At 36.5% G+C, this 20,717-nt stretch overlaps 3 protein-coding genes across 3 annotated transcripts; all 3 read right to left on the bottom strand.

Moving 5' to 3' along the window:
* Positions 1-495: 495 nt before the first annotated feature.
* zgc:112962 (uncharacterized protein LOC548348 homolog) lies at positions 496-6,474 on the bottom strand. Its single transcript, XM_066644119.1, has 9 exons — positions 6,203-6,474; positions 5,279-5,345; positions 4,636-4,722; positions 4,174-4,275; positions 3,826-3,888; positions 3,605-3,673; positions 3,324-3,413; positions 2,925-3,083; positions 496-2,185 (listed from the first exon to the last, which is right to left on the bottom strand). Exons 2-9 carry the CDS (start codon positions 5,283-5,285, stop codon positions 1,410-1,412), a joined length of 1,353 nt encoding a protein of 450 aa, XP_066500216.1. The 5' UTR covers positions 5,286-5,345; positions 6,203-6,474; the 3' UTR covers positions 496-1,409.
* A 2,476-nt stretch (positions 6,475-8,950) lies between these two features.
* On the bottom strand, positions 8,951-15,537 carry aldh9a1a.1 (aldehyde dehydrogenase 9 family, member A1a, tandem duplicate 1). The gene is made up of 12 exons (XM_066643666.1): positions 15,379-15,537; positions 14,575-14,737; positions 14,260-14,405; positions 12,891-13,020; positions 12,140-12,274; positions 11,760-11,956; positions 11,312-11,452; positions 10,867-11,055; positions 10,666-10,753; positions 10,000-10,141; positions 9,791-9,903; positions 8,951-9,484 (listed from the first exon to the last, which is right to left on the bottom strand). The coding sequence occupies exons 2-12, from the start codon at positions 14,723-14,725 to the stop codon at positions 9,390-9,392; spliced, it is 1,527 nt and encodes a 508-aa protein (XP_066499763.1). The 5' UTR covers positions 14,726-14,737; positions 15,379-15,537; the 3' UTR covers positions 8,951-9,389.
* A 782-nt stretch (positions 15,538-16,319) lies between these two features.
* On the bottom strand, positions 16,320-18,852 carry tmco1 (transmembrane and coiled-coil domains 1). The gene is made up of 7 exons (XM_066644149.1): positions 18,659-18,852; positions 18,454-18,531; positions 18,311-18,370; positions 18,140-18,186; positions 17,629-17,696; positions 17,386-17,530; positions 16,320-17,254 (listed from the first exon to the last, which is right to left on the bottom strand). The coding sequence occupies exons 1-7, from the start codon at positions 18,726-18,728 to the stop codon at positions 17,156-17,158; spliced, it is 567 nt and encodes a 188-aa protein (XP_066500246.1). The 5' UTR covers positions 18,729-18,852; the 3' UTR covers positions 16,320-17,155.
* Positions 18,853-20,717: the final 1,865 nt, after the last annotated feature.

Here is a 20,717-nt window from a genome sequence, read left to right as displayed (position 1 = left end):
TTTTGTCCTTAACTGTTGTTACACTAATAACTAAATATATGATAGCTTCATCTTTACACTGGACAATAACAGCACATAATCTATCACCATTCTAGGATGCAAGGCTGGGCTGTCTCTTTAAGTCCATAACGTAAAACTAAGTTAAGAGAAGTCTAAAAACAATTATGCAAAATATCTCTAAAAACCAAAGAAAACTCACAAAACTCAGGAGCCATCTAAATATCTTTTAAGATACTTAATGTTAAATTAATATTATCATTGTGGTGTATATATTAAACCATTTTTTAAAAGTATAAAATATTCATCCGTTAAAATCAAATAATTTTAAAATCTTTTTTTTTTCTTGAACTCTGGAATTAATTTTTTTTTTACGGCACACATTAACACATACTAAATAAGGACTTTATGTTTAATAAAATAGAGACAATAGAGGCAGATATTTTTGAGCTATGCATTGCTAACAGAAAATCAAACTTAAGTGAGTAAGTTTCTAAAATTTTATTAACCACTTTGAGATTTCAATACCTGAGGCATACTTCATATCAGAAGAGAATACTGTAACCAGTCTTAGAAATGTAGCTTTTGGTTCTGGTGGTACCCTCAAACGATATAATAGTCTTACATCATGAAGCCTTGTGTTTCCATTATAAGTAAAAATACAGAAACCAATTACTTTTTTACACCCCTTCATAATACTGTCTTTCACTGGAAAATATTTTGTACACATCGTTGGAAAGTGTTTTATCATTTATTTAAGGCACAAGATGTAGTACCCATAAATGCTGCATTTATTAATCTTGCATCCAGGAGAAATTAAATAATCAGTGGTGTTTAACTCATTTATTCATTTGTTGTCTGTAACCGCTTATCCAGTTCAGGGTCGTGGTGGGTCCGGAGTCTACCCGGAATCACTGGGCAACACACACTCACACCTATGAACACTTTTGGGAGTAACCAATGTGTATTTTGGACCATGGGAGGAATCCGGAGCAACCAGCGGAAACCACACAGACACCAAACTCCTCAGACAGTCACCCAGAGCTGGACTTGAACCCACAACCTGCTGCAATCAATATAGCTAACCAAACAATATAGTTAAATAATAAAAGTTGTTTTTTTTCCTTTCAATTTCTCTAATATTAGGACCCTTATCGAATACATTAAAGGCTGATATTCAAAGACTGAATGCAGCTATATTAAAATATTTTTCAGTGGATAATTCCTGGTCATAGTTTGATTTAACTTCCCATGAAGAAATTTTTCAAAGTGAGGCACCCAAATGTCATTGTGATATTGCGTATCTTCGGATATTAAATGGAATCTTCCCACACATACACACAGACACACACACTCAAACTATAGTGTCCAGATATGGATTCTCTCTTTGAAAGAGAGAAGTTTTACCAAAATTATGGTTTTCTGCTTAAGCCTTCACAGCCGTGCTGTTCAATCATCTTCTCTGCTGCCACTGGCAGGATGAGGTGAGAGATCCTACTCCAAAGCCCACTCAGCTTATCTACATCCATCTGGTTAAACATGGTTGTCCTTTCAGAGGAGACAAACTTGGCTTTTAAATACTCTTGAACAATCTCCTCCACCTTCCCCAGGCTAACATTTGAAGGGACCTCCAATTCTTCCTCCAGCAGTACTGTGAAAGCTAAGAAGACTCTCTTATAAGCAGCATTCTCATGGTCGCAGTAGCGGTAAAAGATCAACGTGGACCCAGGAGGAAGTTTCTCAAAGCGGTGGATAACTGCTGCTTGCTTTCCATCATCAAAGGCTTCTCTCAATATTCTATCAATGTCCAGCTTCACCTGGTCACTGTCTTGGGTCGTTTTGCTGGTTCCATCAATGTCTATGGCAGAGGCATTAAGAGTGGTAGAAAAGGCAGAAGCTAAACGTTGAGCTAAGCAACCAAGTGTTTTTTCAGCCCTGTGACCAGCTGTCAAGATGAGGCTTACTGGCTCACTGGGACTGCTCATATTGAGGTGTCTCTGGAGGTGGATCCTGCTTCTCCTCCACAATTCTTTGCGCTGGTTCGGGAAGTTGGATTCAACCTTGTCCATTTCATGTCGGAACACATCCACCAGGTTCTTTTCTTTTTGCACCGATGGGGGCTCGGTTTTTAGAAACCAAAATATCAGGACACCAAGTATAGCAATAAATATGGCAAAAAGGAGTGGTTCTGTGTGAGAGAAAAAGAAAGAGGGCTATTATTAAAAAAAACCTGTAGAAGTTGACTGCAAAGTGTGTAAATTCCTAGATGCTAAAGACCATTTTTAAAAGTCATATACACTAAATTTCTTTCTAAAATTCTGTCAGGTTCATTTCATAATATTTAAAATGATATGTGAGGCTTGAATATGTTGTTGTGTTATTGCATGTCACTCTATAATCAAAAGTGAGCAATCAAAATTAGCAATGATGAGTTGGCAGGACATGTCTAGCCCTAAGCAAGTACACATTAGGAACCATGAATTCATTAAAGATAATAATGTTGCTTTCCAAGTTACCATGACATATACAGAAAAATAGCAGTCACCCAGAACAATTGACATGCATATGTCACATTGTGGGCGGCACAGTGGCGCAACAGTTCATGTCGTTATCACACAGCTCCAGGGACCTGAAATCGATTGTGGGTTTGAGTCGGGTGACTGTCTGTGTGGCTTTCTTCTGGGAGCTCCGGTTTCCTCACAAAAACACACAATAGGTGGTTTGTGGTAAGTGGATTGGCTACTCAAAACTGTCCCTAGGTGTGAGTGAGTGTGTGAGTGTGTGTCACTCTGTGAAGGACAGACTGCCCCTCCAGGGTTTGTTCCTGCCTTGCGCCCAGTGATTCTGAGTAGGCTCTGGACACACCGCAACTCTGAACAAGTGGTTACAGACAATGAATGAATGTGACATTGTATAATGATACTTACTGGAATAGTAAGTGTCTTGAGCCTTTACAGTGGGTAGGCCTGGGGCTTTTTTATCAGGACAACTAGCGTCACCTTCACCATGATGGTCTTTTGAATGTATTACATGTTCTTCCTTTTGTGTTGAGCTCCTCCTTTCTGTATCTCTACCCCTTGTCACATCTTAAACACCAAAAATATGATGGTTATTTCTCTTACACACCAAAATATGCAAACATTATTTAAACCTGATTCCACAAAAAATTAGCACTAAACAAACTCATGACTATGATATAACTTCATGTAGTTGAGTCTCAAATGATGCAAGATATGCTGAAAAATGTCTAATGCAGTTGAATTCTGAACATTATTGAAATTTAAATGTCATTAAGGTAACAATACACAAAACAAAATTATGTTTACCTCTTATTCTTCCCTCTGATGCATACTCCTTTGAGGTTATATGTGATGACATAATGCCAGTAAATGGGTGTATATCCATCTTATCCTCTCCTTTGACATAGTGGATTCAAGCATGGGTTTAGAAATAGAAAGACAATAATCATGGTTAATAACCATGATTAAGTTCCAGTTATCAAACATTTTATATGGTAATTGTCTACAGAGTGAAGAATTTCAAATGTAACCATTCCAAATTATTCTGTCTATGCCGCAAATATTAAAAGATACAGATAAAATCTCACTCTTTTCTGTGGTCTCTGTTGTGTTAAAGTCCTCCTCCTCACCATCTGAACAATCACCTCCAGTCCAATCTATCAATTGGAAGAGTCCAGAAACTGTATTATTGTTACTGGTTATTTAGAATTGATGTGATGAAATTTTATGAACGCAGATGCAATTGTTACCATTTGATGCCATAACCCCTGCTGACATTTTATATTTTATGATACATTCTGTGAGATACCTTTATCGTCTGTCTCTGAATTCCCTGCTCTGCCGTCATTGTGTTTGGCCAATGTATTATCTCCTGCATCAATGGTACAAAATGTTGTCATTGGTTTAAGCAAATGTTCAAAAAACCACCACCAGCTGACTAATTAAGTTTATATTACAAAATTTAAAAAGTTGCTCTTATTATTAAGTTTGAGTAGAGAATTTTTTTTTTATACAGTTATTAATTTTCTGATATTGAGAGAGTCAGATTAGGATGTTTTTAACTAAAGTTTGTTTAATTTAACATATACAAAATATTATACAAATATGCAATTTGATTACACATTTATTAATGCCACCCTCTAAAATGTTACATCACCATTTGTAATTTCCTCTTCTTCTTTTGCTTCAGCCTTCACTTGTGCTGAAGTAAAGCTAGCCACAGGATGCGCTACTTCAACCTCACCTTCTTCATCCTTACCTTTACAAAAGACAATATTGTGGCACTGAATATATATGTTTATATCCTTTTTTCATCTTAAAACTATTACTTGTTGCTAATTAAAAGGTGTAGTAGGCAAACAGAACAAATAATATGTCCTTTGTTTTAATGGCATTATTTGTGTGGACTTTGTCACCTTCCACGGTGGATTTAATGATGCCTCCACCTCACCAGCAGGAAGGATCATTTAAAATGCAAATACACATATAAATTGCTTTTAATTAATGTTAGAAACTAAGAGCCTGGGCTCAAGAATGTAAAAGCAACTACAAAAATCCTACTGTTTTTTGTACCATGATCTAGGCAACAATAACAATACATTTAACTGATGTTACATACATTCTTTACTCTCAGGCTGTAGATGCTTCTCTGCTGTGCCAACATTTTTAGCTTGTTTAGTGTCCTCTTCTGTGTCAAGGCTGTCAACTGGGGCCAAACAAAAAATTACAGTGAGACAAATTTAGCCAATACTGACAAAAGCTATAAAACTTAGAAACACTAGTCAATCCTCAAAAGCATATACCATAAAATAATTGTGGAAAATTATGAATACATTCATTCATTATCTGTAACCGCTTTTCCAATTCAGGGTCGCGGTATTATGAATACAACCAGTAGTATATTATAACCTCATTAGACAGGTGTACATCGGATATGAAGCTGCTGAATTTGTGTAGGGCAATTCAACAACTGCAACCCAAAACTCATTACATATGTTGTTTCTTCATTCTTCTTAAAAAGTTTGCCAACAATCTGCAGATGTTATCATATTTATGCATCAATATATAATACTGAGGTTTTATTAATTATTTTTTCTATGCCTCTCCAAAATAATCAGGCCTAGTTTTCTACTCTGTTACTATTTCCATTTTCCTTTTTTGTTGGGGTCACTGAGTATTAAGTAAACTACTGATTTAAGCATCCACTGTAAAAGAACTTAAAGACATGATGCTACTGAAGTTGATTTAATAATATACTGTACCATTCATGTCCTCGACGTTGCCCACCTGTCCTTGAGAGGATTCAGAGTTTATTCACTAAATATGAACCTGCACATAAATTGTAGATAGACATAAGTAGGATAACAGTTGAAAGCTGTAAACAATATTTTTTCCAAGATTTGAAATCAGAACACAAAGATTGTGCAAACATCTTTGAACATCAAAACTGCCAAAAAAATAAACATGTTTTTAATTAATGTTTTTCAGTCCTTTGATTACGACATTACAAAGTTCATGTCGGTAAATCAAATACAGCATTTATCAAAATATCTGGATGAAGGGGCTTAACCTAGAATGTTCATCCTGATTCTGAAGGACCCCAAAACTACCCAAACTGAACTTGTAGGAGTCCTTATCTACAGATATTTCATGTAACATACACCCAACATAATTTTGAAACCTCTTTTTTAATAAATGTTCCAAGGTTGAAAACAACACAAGCAGCAAAAATAGTGGCTAAATAATGAGATATTAAAGAGAAATGTTGTAATATTTTGTTTGTGGATTGTTTCTTGGATCTTAACATGTCTTCATGGTCATAGCATAAAAATAAAAAATATGAAGAGAGTTAAGAAATCGGAGAAAATGTATGTCAAAAGAGCAGCAGTTTACCGTGCGGTGTTTCTGTTTCAGTTAAAATAACCAGGTAAAAGTACTAAGAGGAATCACATAAAACTCACCAGAGGCAGTAAAAAGACTCCAGATTGGGAGCATTTCATTCAAACAGTACATTTTAGTAATATATGCTCATATACGTTGTAAGCAAGATGATATTGTTTGACTGAGTAAAGCTTAAATAATCCCTATCTTCACGACTTTCAAACCAGAAATTAGTGAAATTTACATCCATAAATTTAAACACAGAGGACGTAGACCATATTTGAGTCTGAAAGAGAGACACTCACCGAGCCCCTGTCACTCTGAGGGTCTTCGCGCTGCTGCAATACTGAACTTCCGAGATATTTCACAAAATCGAGATCATTCACTCAGGAGACACAATTTGGCCGCGTTTCAGATTTGGCCTATCTCTGGCTCAAACAAAACTTTTTTAGAATGTTAAATGAGTTTTAGAGATTTTTAATGGCTGTTTTATAAATAGCAATTTTAATGTTTTCAGACTGATCTTCGGTTTCAATATTTCACTGGCGTACGCCTTCCAGTTGTATTGGAACTTTGTTGTCTGAACCTTTGTTTTCTCAGCTCGTTCCTTTAGACGGACAGCTTTTATATTTACGTCATCATAGGGAGGAGTTGGGTGTGATCCAGCTCCACCTTCATTGTGTGTTCATTGGATTAGACTAAAAGTGTCTCCTCCCAGTACAACATAACACTTACCCTAACCTCAACCTCCCAGGAAATAAGAGTTGAATTTGGGCGGAGTTGGATGTGATACAACTCCAACCAGTGGATTTCTGTATCTACAGTGAGGAGTACTTGGAAGCGAAGGGGTTTGTCGCTACTCGATTTGCGCCGCTGCCTGATATGGATGGCGCACGCGCAGAACACCATTCTTATGTACACTTTACTGATAGCTCCGATATGTTACTAATTTCCACTTCGAGTATAATCGTAAAGAGAGACTGCCATCTTAGGCTGAATGTCATGTTTTTTTTTTTTTAACAGAAGGCTACCTCAACATGGATCTCGTCAGTTGTAAATAAACACACTTTGCAGTTTATCCAGTTGTTTAAAACTGTAAAGGACAGTGTCAAAAGGCTAACTCGTGTTTAAACAAACAAAGTTACTCATTCTTGAAGATAAAGCTCTTCTTTGCTTTGGAAAAAAGTATTTTTGCTGCTCTAAATATATGCGTGAAGGTCAGCGCATGCGCCGTCCAAACCAGGTAGCGGCGCAAATGTATTGGCGCAAGTCGGTAGCGACAGGGGGATTTGTTTGTGGTTAAGGCCTCAACGCCGCTGCACCCTGTGCTGTACAACACTGAAGAGAGTACTGTACCGAACAGAGGCGATTGCTCTAAGACTGCAAGGGAAGCTCAGCTTCCCCTAAAATGTCAAAAAACAAGTGATCAAATATATACTTGTGTGTACATGTCATTGAATAAATATGCACTACAACGCGCTCAACTTTTGTTCAGAATCAGCTTCTTATCACTGGTAAAGACGCGGCTTTCCCGCAACTTCACGGTGTTTTAAACAAGTCTGTTCAATAGAACAGAGTTCAATAGCGAAGCAGCGAATTGAAACGAGTGATTGGATAAATGCTGGGCTTTGTCCCACCCATCGGACGCTCAGCGTCTCTGGGGGTCTATGGGGCAGTGGGCTGGCCTCGACTGGCCCGGACGCTCAGCTTCTGCATGATGATTGGATGATCTGTCTGAGGCTGAATCCCTTTTTGATTGACAGCGAAATGAGCGAATCAGCGATCCTTTGGTGTAAAGATCCGTGGGCGCATTAAATTTTCATTCTGTTCTGCGTTGAACCGGAGATTTTCTTAATCCACTTAGCGGCATTTTCTTTGTTAAAAACGACTAGCGACAAATCGAGCTTCTATTTCTGGTGTTTTTTTTGTAGCTGCTTGTGTTTGGAGACTGACTTCTATCACTCTTTCTGACTTCTATCGCAGTTTCTGTCCAGCGGGTGCTGCTGAGCCCCTCCACCGTCACAAAGCACTCACAGGCGGACACACTTCACATGGGCCAAGGCCGTTTAAGCAGCCTAGCTCTGCTGGCCATTGAGAGGACACTAGTCAAATCCCTGGAAAAGACGCCTTGTTGGTACGACAGGGTCACAGACCATTTCCTTGAAAAGGAACGGAGGGTAGAATTTACGCATAAACAAACCGACACATTTTATGATGTAGGCTGAATTTGAGCTTTCCTTCCTTGAAAGACAAGCATCCGCCACTGGTACCGAAGTGTGGTGTCCTAGATTTTAGAGTCTGTTTAATATACTTTCTTTAATTGGTTTTGTTAAAAAAAAAATAAAGATAAAAATGTCACAAATTGTACCCTGTGTATACTCTATTCCATCTTTTGGAAAATGAGATGAATGTCTATGTGTAGACATGAGAAATGCATTTAAGGGCTAAAGTTTATACATATAAATGTAAAATCTCAGGTAAAAGGCATTCTGATAAAAAGGGACACGTTGAACTAACGTGTTATTATGAAAAGGAAATTATAGGAAGCTATAGGGGGCTACAGTTCCACAATCCTGGGCTTGTGTGTTTGGTGTCTTACCTGCGTGTGTTTCCTCCAGGTGATCAGGATTTATCCCAATCACACCCTGTCCCCTAAATTGAATAAACTATTCCCTTCATTCCACAATGTATTTCTTATAAGCCATTCCCTCAGTTTAATAAATCAATCTCTGGTATCTGAAAAATATTGCTTCTTTCTTTTGATAAATCTGAAGGAAAAATGTATACATGTGGGACACTAGTTGAATAGATAATATTGTGCTGTAAATAATTTCATATTTTTATTTCTGTAACACGTTAAAGTCTTTCACAAAAAAAGTCGTTTATTTTGTCAGATAATAGCTGTTTTGTGTTTTTAAATATTTATTAAATCTTGATCTAAGTTTCTCAGTATCATTCTGTACTTGTAGTACAATGTTGTTCATATTATTTACACACACACACACACACACACACATATTTCACACAAGCTAATTGAATTGAGACAAAAATAGTAAACAATGTTTTGTTGGCTAAAAGTACATTTATTTTCAGGTGACAAGATTATGCAGTTTTGTACTAATAAATGTACCAGAATTGTATGTCTGGTACCATAATAAGTGCATAGTTTAGTCATGCTTGTTAACTGTAGCATCATAACACTTTCAATCCCTGACAAATAGTCAGAATTAAACCATAATGGAACATGGAATGATTTTTATGTTTTTTTGAAGGCAAGTCACTCCAGAAAAAATAAGAAGCCCTTTTTACAGCAGACTCTGGTGTCAAATTATGGAGTTAGTATATTAGGCACTTGCTTGTGTTATATTCTGGGTTGCTGGAACTGGAAGGTTTCCTGAACCACTGCAGAACACTGCTGGTCTAGGTAAACTTTATTGTACATTTGCAGAATATCACATTGTCAAAGGGAGTGTTGTGGCATCACAGGATTATTTAAAAGAGACTCTCTACATCCCCCATTTCCACTACAACTGTTTTCAGCTGAGAGTAGTACTCTATGGTCACCAGTCCATTCTCCCTGCCAAAACCTGGAAAAGGTAAAAACAATATTTATAGAGTTCAAATGAGACGATGAGCAAATTTTAAATCCATTAAAAGGAGATCCTCAGAAAAAGACTATATTTACATACATTTTGTCCATTTATCTCAAGTGTCATCATCCAACAGAAAATATTCAGTGACTAAATGTGTTTTTTTTTATTTTGCCTTCTAGATGTGAGGTCAATATATTGGACAGATAAGTTTATGATGACAGATTAGCTTTGTACGTCTAGAGCAAATAAGCCTGATTTTCAGTGAATCCTTCATTTAAGTTTATGCAACTCCAGGTGTACCTGACATCTTGTATCCTCCAAATGGGACCTCCACTGGGCTGACATTGTAGTTATTAATAAAGCAGGTTCCTGCTTGAAGGTTTTCAGCCACCCTGTGAGCACGAGCTATATCCCTAAACACAGTTGGAACAATACTTTTTAAGTAAAAAAAGCATAATACATTACATAGGTCATGGTAATGATAAAACATGAGTGACGATAGACCTCACCTAGTGAAGACTCCAGATGCCAGGCCAAAAGTGGTGTTGTTTGCCCTTTGAAGAACCTCCTCCTCTGTGTCAAATGGCAAAACAGACATCACAGGTCCAAAGATCTCCTCCTTTACACAAGTCATATCATCCTTACAGTTATCTGTATGAGATAAAAAGATATATTTTAGACACAAATTATATACATGGCTTTGTGGTTTTAGGATTTTTGTTATGCAATAAGGTAATGATTACTTACTAAGAGCTACTGGTAAAGGTTTAGTAATATCTCTTTGCACATTATACTGACTCTTATGAAATGTTCTGGATTTATTCAAGCATACGTGGAAGAAATGCAATTCAGGAGTAAAATATTTTTCCCCACCAGTAGTTAAGCAATAGATAAACTGAGGGTACAGTTTACTGCATCAACAATTAGTATAGCAGCTAGCTATGTACTTAGTGTTTTTTAATGTATTATTTAGAATTTTTTTATTTTCTTTATTTCACAAACAGACTGTAGGCAGCTTTTTTCAGATTTGTTTTGCTGCTTGCTTTACTCTGCAACATTGCCTTTCCAAAGCCAATAGACATATTACCCAACACACAGCATAAATTAAAGCAGTTTAATCACTCTGGTTAGGTTTACTATTATTACAGCAGAAAGAGAGCTAGACGTTTACTAACCCAGCACACATGGGGACACATAATAGCCTCCTTTCAGTTTAGGGTCACTGGGTACAAAGGGCTCTCCTCCACAAAGCACTTTGGCTCCCTAAAACAATGACAACTAAGGTTTAATTATAAAAGTAATAGCTTTATTGTGCAAAGGCTAGCAGTGGAAAATAAGTAACCTATTTTGGGAATGTTAAGAATACATAGCAGTACCTGGTGTTGAGCTTGGCTAATAAAGCCCAGCACTTTTTCCATATGGGGTTTGCTGATCAGGGCACCCATACGTGTCCCCTTTAGCAAAGGATCACCAAGTGCAATGGCCTTGGTCCTCTTCACCACTTCCTCCAGGAATGGCTTCATAATCTCCCTCTGCACAAACACTCTTGTCCCATTACAACACACCTGCAGAAACAAGGGCATGGTTATTAAATTGTCTGCATATTTAAGCAAACATTTTCAAATAATGCACATAGAATCATAGATATAATAATAATAATAATAATAATAATAATAATAATAATAATATGCAGACAACTTGCTACAGCATTAAGCAGGATTTAGGCACAGAATGCTCAATCTGAAATTTTGACAAACATTGTGATGTATGAATGAAAAGCAAAAATGAAACACTTAAATCAAGCAAATATTTATTACAAACCTCCCCCTGGGTTAGGAAGTTAGCCATGAGAGCCCCCTTGATAGCATTCTCCAACTCACAGTCTTTAAAAATTATAAGTGGAGACTTTCCTCCAAGCTCCAGGGTCACTTGCTTCACACCGCTGGCTGCCATCCCCATCACCTTACAGAGAGGAAACACTTAGCTGTTATATAATATCTATATTGCACATGAACAACTACATGATAACAGTGTCATTCTCCAGTAAAAATGCATGTCATTTTAACTCAGAAGTTCTCCTTTACATGGTGATTTCCAGATGAATAGAGCAGATAAGCTTAAAAATGTTATTAATGAAACTATGTTAAAATAGCAAAGTGTAAATGTGCTTTTAAACAAAGATTCATCACTCATGACTACTGTTATACTTTGTATTTAACACTTAAACAGTCCTCTCGGTGACTAAACACATTGCTTTTATGAAATGTACCTTCTTGCCAGTGGGAACACTACCAGTAAAGGACACTTTGGCCACCATTGGGTGGTGACACAGCAGTGTTCCAGTCTCAGCTGCACCCTGCACTACATTAAAGAGGCCATCTGGAACTCCAGCCTCTTTATAGATCTCTGCCAAAATCACTGCTGTTACAGGAGTCATAGGAGAGGGCTTAAACACCATGGCATTACCTAAATGAGAGATGATATTGTGAGAGAGATCATTAGACCCCGTTACAGAGTGCAAAAAAACTGACCATTAGGGCCCAATGCACTCTTGGCAAGTGCACTTGTGCCTTGCATAACCTAGTGCAGCTGAAGAGTTGATGAAAACCAGCAAACAAGCATTAATCACCATTTTCATTGCTCACATACCACAGGCCAGTGCTGGAGCTGACTTCCAAGCAGCAATCTGGAAAGGGTAGTTCCAAGCTCCAATTCCTACACACACACCCAGTGGTTCCCGGCGAGTGTAAGCAAAAGAACCTCCAGGAAGCTGGAAATGCTGACCTAAATATACAATTAGCAATGCACAAACAAATAAAATTCATGACATTTATATTCCATACAAACCTTTCAAACATAAAGTAACATTTTACAGATTTCTTAAATTTCTGCATAATTTCATAGTTAATATGTGCATAAACATATGTTCTATTGAATGTATTTTTAACCAAGATTTAGATCCAACATCTAAAATAATGCATGCATGCAAAATCGAACTCACCGAAAGCTACTACACAAAATGTATGTGCATTTTGTGAAACTTCATAAATCAGTGAGTTTCTATAGAGTGTGTTTATACCAAATAAATCAAGCTCTTGTAATGAATGACCATATATGCACTGATTTAAAATAAATCACTCACCAAGCCATTTCTTCTGTTTATTATATTTTATGGTTTAAACCCACGCTCACACAAAAACTGCTCATCTCCACTGTTAAGATGGGACAAGCAAGTAGTACCACAAGAAAAAATGAAAATTGCTAATATATGTTTCTTTATTTTAAGAATTGATTATGGTAAATTCTGCAGAAATTAAAAAATTCTTTCAATGGTTAGGAAACAAAACTGCTAGCTGATAAACCAAAACATCATCTTAAATTAACATTTTAGCTCAGCTACCTGCAAGTGTGGGAGCAATGCCAGCATAGTACTCAATACATTGCCATGCAATGTCAATGTCCACTTCAGCTTCGGTGATGGACTTGCCATTGTTGATTACCTCCAGTCTAGCTATGATATCTCTGCGCTCCTGCAAATTATATCAGATAACGCTTACAAAACATAGCGATTTGAATTGTTCATGTTTAATATAAACCAGTGGTTCAAACATTTTCTATCATTCCCAACCTCATAAGAAGTGGAATTTCTGAGTCCCACTTGTCCCATATCGGCCCAAAAAAATGGTACAATGTTTACAATTTTCTAATTTATTGAAGTAACATCCACTTCTGTCTCTAAATCAGTAGCTTAACATTTTAACTCCAGATACATCATTAACATCAATGTTCAAAAATTGGCCTACTAATTAAATTGTGCTTCAGTTTCTTACTTTTCAATCAAAAATGAGCAAAGGCGTGTGCAAGGGCATAGGAATGAGTTTGTTATTTGACTCAAAGCCCAATCCATACCCAAAATATTAACTAGCTATAAGCTGATTCATATGTAGATAAAGCAGTAAAATACTGCATTTATAATGATGTGGAATAAAATTTTATTAACATTAACGTTAGACACCGAGTCTCTGTCCCAAACACACTATGGAACTTTACACACTACACTATAGAAAGCACTGCTAAGTTCTATTCAGTGCAGCAGCATGCAGTTTGGAACATGGCCAGAGAGTGCTTTCTCAAAACCTGAAGTTATACAGGCCTCTTTCATAACAGTAATTAGCTGTCATTGTTATCTGTTGTGCTCTCAATACTGACCTCAAGCCCAGAGCTGGTAAAAACTAACTTTATAAACCAGGCTCTGACGGTGAATTAGAGGCCAGTGAAGCTGATGATTTGAGCAGATTTATATTTGAACAGGCGCCTTAAATTAAGAATTTTAAAATGTGTTAAATTTTCAAAATAAATGTTTGAGACAAAAAACCTTATTTTGGTTCCAGGCAAGCTACTTCTTTCTGGTCCCCTACATAAATGTTCTTTTAGTATGTTTAAGGGCTATTAAAGAATCCATATATTAACAGGTTTTGTCACATGCATTGAATTACCTGGATTTCCTTGGATGTTTTAGCACTGAAAGATCTTACATAACCACTGCTCTCAGTTAAAAAGACATCTGAACACATAATTGCTTACTGTGCCCGAGCTCAGATTTCCATTTTACAGCGTAGCAAGTAAAAATTTCAAATTTTTGCTCATATGCAGAGATTATATATACACACACACACACAATGAAATGGGTTTTGAACATTCATCCCTCCTTTTTATTTATTTATTTATTTTTTTGATAACTTCTCTTAATATCAGTGTCAGTGTTTTACCCTAATGATACGGGCAGCCTCCAACATGATCCGGGCTCTCTCCATTCCCGCCAGTTTGCTCCACTTAAGGAAGGCAGAGTGTGCACTCTTTATGGCCTCGTCTACCTCTGCCTCTCCACAGGGAATCATTTCACACAAAACACGGCCTGGCAGAAGCAAAACATTATTCATAAAGTACATAAAAATGGCTTGATTTCTCTAAAGTGTTTATGTACTTAATCTTAGCATTTCTGAGACCATTTTCTTTGCCAGAACATGAGCAGCCTGTTGCGCATTCAATTTACACCACAGCATGACCTGAACAAGACCTCTTACCAGTTGCAGGTTCATAGACAGGTTCAGCATTCTTTACATCTTTGGGCTTGACTCTGGTTCCACCCCAAAAATTCAGAGCTTCTTTGACCACCAGAGTTCCAGTTGAAACATTGCGAAACTCGGGGAGTGAAAGGAGTGGTTGCTGAGCCATGATAAAGTGATACTGTTCAGAGATTAAAAAATGCACTTGGTTAAACTGACAAAAATAATAATAATAATAAACCATCTATAACGTTTATCAATGACAAAAACTATTAATACTGTTTTTTTCCTTTTGCACTAGAATATAGACTATATATAATATACTAATTTAACAGAAGTTATGCAAAGTTTTGGACACACTTCGTTGTAACACAGCACACATACTGGACATTACAATTCACAATTATTTATATGCCGAGTTTAACAATTGCGACAATTGTTGAATTTTCTTCGATCCTTATATTCTAAAGACATATAGCTAATAAATATACATTTTTCATGAATAAAATACATTTTAAAGGACTTATTTACTCGCTTTTAGATAGCTTTGGCGCTCCATGGCAAAAACAAAAGAATATTTTATAAGGAATAAGGAATTGTTAAAATATTTTCATTTAAACACATTACGGAGCTCGTGCACATGAGCGAGCATGTACGCAAACGGTTGTGCACGCGTGACTTTAAATAGCTAACTTAAGTTTAACTGCAGCCACAGGCCCTCACCTGCAGACCAACGTGTAAACAAAGGATATGTCCCGCTATGAGCTGTGTTTTTCTGCTATTTAAAACCGTTATTCAACGAAAATCACTTTCAATTATTACCTTGAGCTGAGAGCTGCTGGCGCTCGCTTTGGGCAGACACTTCCTGTCCTCGATCTGAGTAGCGAGTGGACAAATACCACTCTCGTCAAGAAGAGTTACTGAGGGTCATGTTATGTAATGAGGGAGGGACCAAATGAAAGACAAACACAGAGCAAGTAAAGGTCTCTGCAGAACTGAGCAACTGAGCGGGCGTATTTTCACCAACCAATCACAGTTCCAGTCGGAGCCGGTGGGCGAAGTAGGAGGCTTACTGAATAGCTGCAGATGATTGTGTAACAAAATGCAATATATCTTTACAGAAAACTTTAAATAGTGTTTTCACAATCATTGAAAAGAAATTCATCATCAGCCTTTTTGAAGAGGACATTATCATCAAAAAAGGCTGGTAAATGTTCAATTGACGCTTAAAAATAGTTAAAGTTAACCCATTGTTAAAGTTAATATCATTAATGTAATACAATATGCCTTTTATCCTATAAGTACATGACAAAAAAAAAAACTGCTCAACACTCTGTGGTCAATGTTGTCTGATGCTCCATTTAATGATGCACCACACATTTTCAATAGGAGACAAATCTGGACACTGTTGTAACTTGTGCAGGATGAGGCCTGGCATTGTCCTGCTGAATTAGATATTTGAGTTTGTCCATTATACCAATATAAGCTTCTGCATCAATGGTATAAGCAGATCAAAGATGCTGTGGCTACAGAAACACATCCATGCCCTCAAAATTGAAGTGATTTTTGCCCTGTTAAAATGATCATAAATACGATTTTTAAAGTTAGTACTATTCTGTATGTGAATGTGTTGAGGTTATCATCCAATGCCTAATTTTACCTGTTAATAAATACTCAATTGTTTAATTAAATTTGCTGTCGATTTAACAAATCCACACAATGAATTAGAATATCTGGAAACAAAATATTGTTTTTGTATTTCTATTTATTGTAATTATATATGGGCAGCACAGCAGGTCATGTCGCAGTCACACAGCTCCAGGATCCCGCTCTGGGTGACTGTCTGTGAGGAGTTTGGTGTGTCCTCCCTCGGTCCAAAAACACTCGTTGGTAGGGGGATTAGCGACTCAAGTGTCAGTAGGTGTGACTGAACGTGAGTATCGTCCTGTGAAGGACTGGCGCCCTCTCCAGGTGATTCTGGGTAGGCTCCGGAACCACCGCGACCCTGAACTGAGAATGAACAATCACAAACTCATGTTTGTAATTGCATTTTACAGAATGTCCCCACTTTTCTGGAAATGTGGTTTATACTTCACCTTCATTTTTTTTTGTATGCTTGTTGTTTCTCTCAGTAGTCAGTAATTTTAAGTATCCAATATTATCGTTTCACAAGCTATTTATAAAGACAATATATATTTTTTCTTATATGCCCTATAATTTGCATTTTAAAGACTTTTTAATTCAGACACTTTAATTCAGTGGATACAATACAGAAGAAGTAGTTGATTTTTGTCTTCAAGTTTAATGTAAGGGAAAGGAAAATTAAATCAATAAATTAATATGACTCAAGTGAAGAAAACCTTGGGTGCCATGGTTGAACATGTCTTCACCCGTTGTTCTTCTAAATTTGAGAATAATGAAAAATAATGTATTCAGATTTCATACTAAAAACATATGTGAATGAAGTAACTACAATCAGTGGTCACTGATGCCTTTAAATACTGATCTTTTGTTTTGGGAGTGATGGTTGAACAATGTGCTGCCGAGGGAGCCATTTCATCCAGCTGCCATTAGTGGAAATCCTTAACATTAAAGGAGTTTATGAGAACTTGGCTGCTTGTGGAGGAGGTCCCAAAAATCCTCCAGCTTGTTTGGTGGCAGCACGAGATGGAGCAAGTCCCAGCATTTTTTGGATGTTCTGAGGAAGAATATTTATCATTAGAACACAAACTTGTGGACATTTTCCAACATTTAAACATGTAATTGGCATTTACTGCTGTTAAATACACATTCTGGTTATTCTAACAGTGGAAATGTTTTTAGGATTACCTGTCTAATGGACATGGTGCACAAGATGTATAGGAAGATGAAAGAGCAGTCAGTGTAATCTTCACCCAGAAGGTTACGATGAGAGAGGCCCTGGATGTAGGACAAAGGGACAAACGGCAGCTTTGCTACAACACGACCATCAAAGCTGAAATACATAGAAAGGCAACATATGTTAAACACAAAGTATCTCTGTAAATATCTGTATTATTCTAAAGTGCACTTATAAAAAATAATTCCACTTACATGGAATTAAACATGCCCATTAATGCTGTAAAACAGAAGCCAATGGCAAACATGGACTTCATCCGAACCTGTAATGCAAAATCAGTTCATTTCAAGCCAATATTTGCTATTGCAGAAAGTGTTCATTTCTGCCAAGAGAAGATCAGATGTATTTGGAATGCACAACAACCTCAAACATGTCTACGTCTGCAAATATTTAGTCAAAACAAATTCAGCATTAGAGGGGTGCTTAGACTCTGAAGAATTTCAGTGATCTTGGGTTAATGCAGGGGTGCACAAATCAAGTCCTGCTCACATACGCCTGATTCATCTCATTTGTTAATTTCCAGATTTAGCAGGTTTATTTATAGCAGGTAAATCATCAAATTTTACTGGATACTGGCCTTCCAGGACTGGAGCTGTGCACCCCTGGACAATTCAGAAATAGTGAATCCTGATAAGAATGAATAAGAATTTTATGTGATTTGTTATTGTTAAAGATTTATTTGATTAAGACAATATTATTACCAACCATTGACAAATCTCTGTTATTATTCTTGAGTTTCTCCTCCTGTCTCTCTGATTGAGAAAAGCAAAAAAAAAAAAACAAAAAAAAAAAAACAAGCATTTAATATCACTTCCAGTTTCGGTATTTTGCAAAATACACTCAAAGTGGGCATTATACGATATTTGTAACACCTACCTATCTTTTTCTTCTGCTGACGCCCAGCAGATTCTGTGATTGTTTCCTTCTTCTTTTCCACTTGTTACAGTAACAGAGAAGAAATTAGAACACTAGTATCTGAAGCTGCCAAGCAACACTCTACACTTATTACAAATACTTACACTTTTTGCTTTGTTTTTCCACTTCAGCTTTGAGCCTCTTGTACTTCTCTGTCCGGTATACTAACACCCATGTTATACCTAACAATTAAAGTGAATAACAAATACAGAATGTTAAAGTCGAGCAGAGATACTATGCGACGAGGCTAAGCTATTTAAGCTAGCCAGCTATCCAGATCAGCTCGTGTAGAAAATCATGTTTACTTGCCTTCGGCTAATAAGGCCGTACAGACAGATATGAAGACAATGAGGATCGTGTCTGCGAACATAGTGCTCATTCTGGAGACGTTTATGTGTGAATGTAAGTGAACAGATCTGTCTTTCTAACGTTACTCCGGTCAATGAGTATCGTCAGCACTAAGTGACGTCACAAACGTGAGTCCACTTCCTTCACTGGATCGGCTGTCATGTCGCTTCATTCCCCCTAGTGGAAGAGACCTTTTACTGGGAGTGATTTCCCACTTTTCCAAGTGAATTGCCATATGAAAAGAAAAAAAAAAGATTATATATATATATATATATATATATATATATATATATATATATATATATATATATATATATATATGCAGATTACGCCCAGAACGATATTTTGTCCAACAGTAACTAACCAGAGGTTTACATCTGACAAAAACACATAAACAAACAGACGGAGCAATCTGACAGAGAGAGAAGTCTAATTCTTTTATCCTATATTTTTAAGGTGGCCCTCATCTATGTAATATAATTAATCTAAATCAATCAATGTAATATTCTGGAGAGACTGTGATCCCACGTGACCAGCGCTCCATTTCACTGGCTGTCTTAACTGGTTTGGTGCTGTTTAATATTGCTGTACAATGTCTAATATGGATGTAAATAATCGTATGCTATTAGTTATTTATGGGATGTCTATTTTCTTTGTATTTCTGCTTTGTTCTACTCCAGCAAAAAACTCCTTCTTTCAAGAAGGCCTACATCAAGAATTCTCTACAGACCGTTATTCACTTCTATACAACATTTCCTACCACAAGATGGCGTCACTGTGATCCGCAATAAATTCTTAAACATAACTGCTAAAATGTTACAAAATGTCTAATAATTGTGTATGGCCAGGTTGAATTAACAGAATATGCACTAAGAAGAAAATGAGGTTTTGTTTGTTTGGTTGTTTTGTTCTTTTAGTAGGTCAATATTTTCAGACCCCCAAAACCTATAGCCCTCAGAATCTTAACGCCATTTATTTAGGACAAGAATTACAGGGGCTGAGTTATGAGATTAAACAAATCCCTTCCACCTAATCCCTGTTACCTGGAATTAGCATGTATCATAAATAATGTAAAACAACAACAATTACTGAATCAATAAGCTTAAAACATTGAAGATATTTCAAGCTATAACAGTGTCCAAAACATTTCTACTGGACTGCTGGTAAGGAACTGAAAAACAAACAAACAAACAAAAAAACATACTGCTGTATGGCATGCTGCTTCTGTGACAGTCAAAATGGTTGCTATTAGCACTACATCATCATCTATTCAAATGCATACTTCCAATGCTGACATTTTTTCCTTAATTTTATTACTGGTATATTGTTTCTTGTGGTACTTCTGTGTGGAGGGTGGAATGGAATTTGTTACTTTTAAAGCTTGAAATATGTTTGTCCTTATTCTAAAACGAAATGTGGTATAACAGATCAGCCAGATTCCAGTGAGTAGACTTGGAGTAGATCCCATGGAAGTGTCTAAATTATGTAGATCTAATCTATATGCAGAAAACTGGCTTAAAGGGGCTTTGTTATTTTTTACAAGGAGCTCCGTAATCAGAATAAATCACATCATAAAATACTTTTTTAACCAGATTTCTGTAGTCCTACATTCAATTAATGGTATATCTAAGTCATAACATATTTGAAAAATCACTTAATTTTACATTAATACATTACATTATTTTACACTAATACATTTTCAGGAGATATTTCTGTGGATATTAGATGCAAAATTACTTGTATAAGGATGCTGAGATTAAAATGGAATTTAATGGAAAAACTGGATTTATTAAGGAAAATTCAGCTTAAATTATGCTTCATTCTTATTTTAAATCTAAAGGTCACAGGGGTTCCTTCCCATTGTGAGTTGAAAATTCTGTATAATGAGCCTGAAAGGATGTGTTTTGGTGAAGAAGCTGTTACTGAGAAAATGAAAATGACAATAAAGTGTGATAATTTACAAATCAGACAAAGAAGTGGCTGGAATGGGCTGTTCTCATCATTTCTCAAGAAATCATTA

This window comes from Hoplias malabaricus, chromosome 14 (assembly GCF_029633855.1).
Source record: "Hoplias malabaricus isolate fHopMal1 chromosome 14, fHopMal1.hap1, whole genome shotgun sequence".
Lineage (NCBI taxonomy): Eukaryota > Metazoa > Chordata > Actinopteri > Characiformes > Erythrinidae > Hoplias > Hoplias malabaricus.
The sequence above is the reverse complement of the archived record's forward strand: the minus strand, read 5'-3'. Positions and strand labels throughout refer to the sequence as shown.